At 51.7% G+C, this 3,104-nt stretch overlaps 1 protein-coding gene across 1 annotated transcript; it reads left to right on the top strand.

Annotated features, from left to right (window-relative positions):
- Positions 1–2,356: 2,356 nt before the first annotated feature.
- NGA_2052800 (arginine serine rich splicing factor sf4) lies at positions 2,357–3,074 on the top strand (the record flags this gene model as incomplete). Its single annotated transcript, XM_005854953.1, has 1 exon — positions 2,357–3,074. A coding segment is annotated over one exon (659 nt), but the record flags the coding sequence as incomplete, so codon positions are not given.
- Between the last annotated feature and the right edge of the window lie 30 nt (positions 3,075–3,104).

Genomic DNA, 3,104 nt, shown 5'->3' with positions numbered 1-3,104 from the left:
CTCTGTCACTCATCCCTGCACGCTCTGCCACCGGACCCGCTTTTTTGACAGACATGCTCTGCTTCCCAAGACTACCGCACCCTGACCGTCGCAGAGCTCACACAGCAAGCCTTCGACGCGAAGAACATGATGTGCGCCTCGGATCCCCGCCACGGCCGGTGAGGATATGAGCAAAAGGGCAAGGGAGGATGGGGGGGGGGGTGCCTTTGTTTTCTGAAAACAAGGAAGGCTGAAAGCTTTCTGATCTCATTCTCCGCCACCGGATTTATCTTCACCTTTTCCCTCCATGTGTACCCGCTGGTTGCCTCTTGACAGGTATTTGACCTGCGCGTGCATGTTCCGAGGCCAGATCTCCGCGCACGACATGGACGTGCAGATGTCTCAAACCGTCTCCAAGAACAGCGCTGCCTTTGTCGAATGGATTCCCAACAACATCAAAGCCTCCATTTGCAATGTGCCCCCCGTGGGGATGAAGGTCTGTGCGTTCTCTACCCTCCATCTTCCCCCCCCCCCGTGCCGTTATATCCCTGCTCTGAGGTCACCAAGCGTGGATGTGTCCCCGGTTTTTATGGATGTTCTCCGGTCTTCTCCGGCATTTGATCCATCTTCTTGGCGCCTGTGTGAAAGCTTCTTCGTTCGTCATCGTAATTGTCTCCACCCTCCGGTCATTTCTTCGCCCAGATGTCCGCCACCTTTGTCGGGAACAACACGGCCATTCAAAGCGTCTGGAAACGCATTGCCGACCAGTTTGGGCTCATGTTCTCTCGGAAGGCATTCTTGCACTGGTAAGGAGGTGGACTTGGAGGAAAAAGCACGGATGGAGACGTAAGCCAAGTCCGGGGAGAGCCGTGCCGTGGGGATAATGGAAAAGACCCTGAAATCTATCACTTATATTCATGCGCTGCATCCCTATTCTTGCTCCTTGTTACCCCTTCAGGTACACGGGCGAAGGGATGGAGGAATTGGAGTTTACAGAGGCAGACTCCAACCTGCAGGACCTCATTGCCGAATATCAGCAATACCAGGTATGCGCCGATAGGCTCGCTCCCCTACTTCCCGTGTACCCTCGGTATTTTCTTTCCTTCCCTTCTGCCACATTTGCTTCCAGTCGTTGAGCCCTCTCCCTTTTCCCCCGGATAGCACCGCAGTTCCCGATTTATGAACGAGTACCTTTTTCCTCTTATTCCAGGACGCGATGGTAGACGAGGAGGAGATAGAGGCGGACATTTACGGTCATGGCTACACGCTACAAGAGGCGACATAGATGCGTGCAGTGCAAAATGATATATCATGCCTCTCCGTTTCCTCTTCATTGTTCGTCTCCCATGTCCTGCTTCCGTTTTGTTCTTAAGCTTGATGTTTGTGTCGGGCTGTATTTCTTTCATCTTGGTCATATCCAGCTTCGAAATACACACTTTGTATATTAATTTACATGCGGCAGCAAACGAGAAGATGTGTACAAGAAAGAAATGATATCCTTTAAGAAAACAAGTGCGAGAACCCCCAAAACCACGATATAGAACCAATGACGCAGAAAACTCTGCATGCAAATAAAGAGTACTGGCCTCCGTTGTCGTCGAAAGTCGAGGGAGAACCGGTAAAAAAAGAAAAAGTTATGAAAAGAAGAAACAAGAAAAAGGAGAAGAAAAGAGGATCAAATTAATTACATATTTTTCAGGTAAAGAAGATCGATTCCACAGTGCATGTGTGCTCTAACCTGCCCATGGTATGTGTTTGGCAAAGACATACCACGCATCCTACGCGTTCGGTCATTCAGGGGATGAAGTGGAGGTTACTAGAAAGCACAAAGGTAACAAGTGCTGAGATAAAGGGGTCACAATGCTTGATACAATGGCTTGGAACGGATGAATTTTTCAGAATGTATATTTCTTTTGAAGGAAAAGACAAAAATCTGGGTATGTGAAAGCTTTTGTTTCGACTTATATTGCCGAACAAAAATTTAATTTGAACATGTGCACACTTCAATAGCGTGTTTTTGGGCGCTTCTATTTAGTGGCTTCGCATCTATTTGAGAAAAGTCTGACACAGCCACATTCGGCCGCTGACATGGAATTGACCGACCTACGAAACCGTGGGACACGAGGTGCCCCAAAAATCAGGACGACATCGAAGCAACTGGCGAAATGTGGCCTGCACGTATCCGACGAAATTCTGTGCTATATCCATATGGACCGACCCAGGAATGCGATAAGTGATACGAGCAGTGGCAGGGCCTCGGGCCCAACCTGACCTATATGGTTAGTTTCCTTCTCTTCAATTATCACCGTCAAGTAGGGGCTCATCGGTTTGCATGTTACCAGATATGAATTTTTAGATGTTAACACTGGTGTCCAGACTCGACATTCCAACTCGCTTCATTCTTTTCCACCAGCTTTTACGTGAATAGTTACCGTTAATAGTATGCCCGTCGTGGATTGTTCAAAGGGTTCGGTCGGAAACGGTAGGCAAGCATCATCCGCCGTCTGTAATTCTCGAAATCGTCGCCTCCTTCCTCCCCGGCCTCCTCTTCACCACCGCCCCCCACGCCGACTCCCTCCCCTCCTGTCGTCTGCATGTTCACTGGCGCCTTCACACCTGTCTTCCCCTCAGCTCCCAGCCCCTGACCTTCGTTCCATCCCTGCTTCTTCAACAGCTGCATGCCCACATTGGTCTCCGCCTCCAGCCGGTTGGCCGCAAAGTCTCCTTCGTCCCCTCCCTTCCCTGCCCCGCCTTTCCCCGCCGACTGCAAGAGCCGTTCCATCTCCCCGGCAGGGAGGTATTGCGCCACGTGGTGTCGCCCCTTGGAGGCCAGCGTCACGTGCAAGGCGTCCTCGGCCGTCTGGAGCATCTCCTTCGCACGTTTTCGGTGTTCCCAGGTCCCACCGTCTTCCACCCCGCCCGCTGCCCGGCGATTCTCGGCTTCAATGGCACGGATCGCCTCCCCTTCGCTCTGTCCCTTCCCTTCTTTTTCCGCCAACTCCTCGTAGTACAAGGCCCGCTCCTGGAAGAGCTCCACCTCCTTCCCGCCCTCCTTCCCGCCCTCCGCCAAGGCCTTCAGACGGGCCGCCTCCCGGATCTTCTTCTCCAGCGTTTGAATCCTTTTC

Source organism: Nannochloropsis gaditana, assembly GCF_000240725.1.
Source record: "Nannochloropsis gaditana CCMP526 unplaced genomic scaffold scaffold338, whole genome shotgun sequence".
Classification (NCBI taxonomy): Eukaryota; class Eustigmatophyceae; order Eustigmatales; family Monodopsidaceae; genus Microchloropsis; species Microchloropsis gaditana.
Note: the sequence above shows the minus strand (reverse complement) of the source record. Positions and strands in the feature narration are given on the sequence as shown.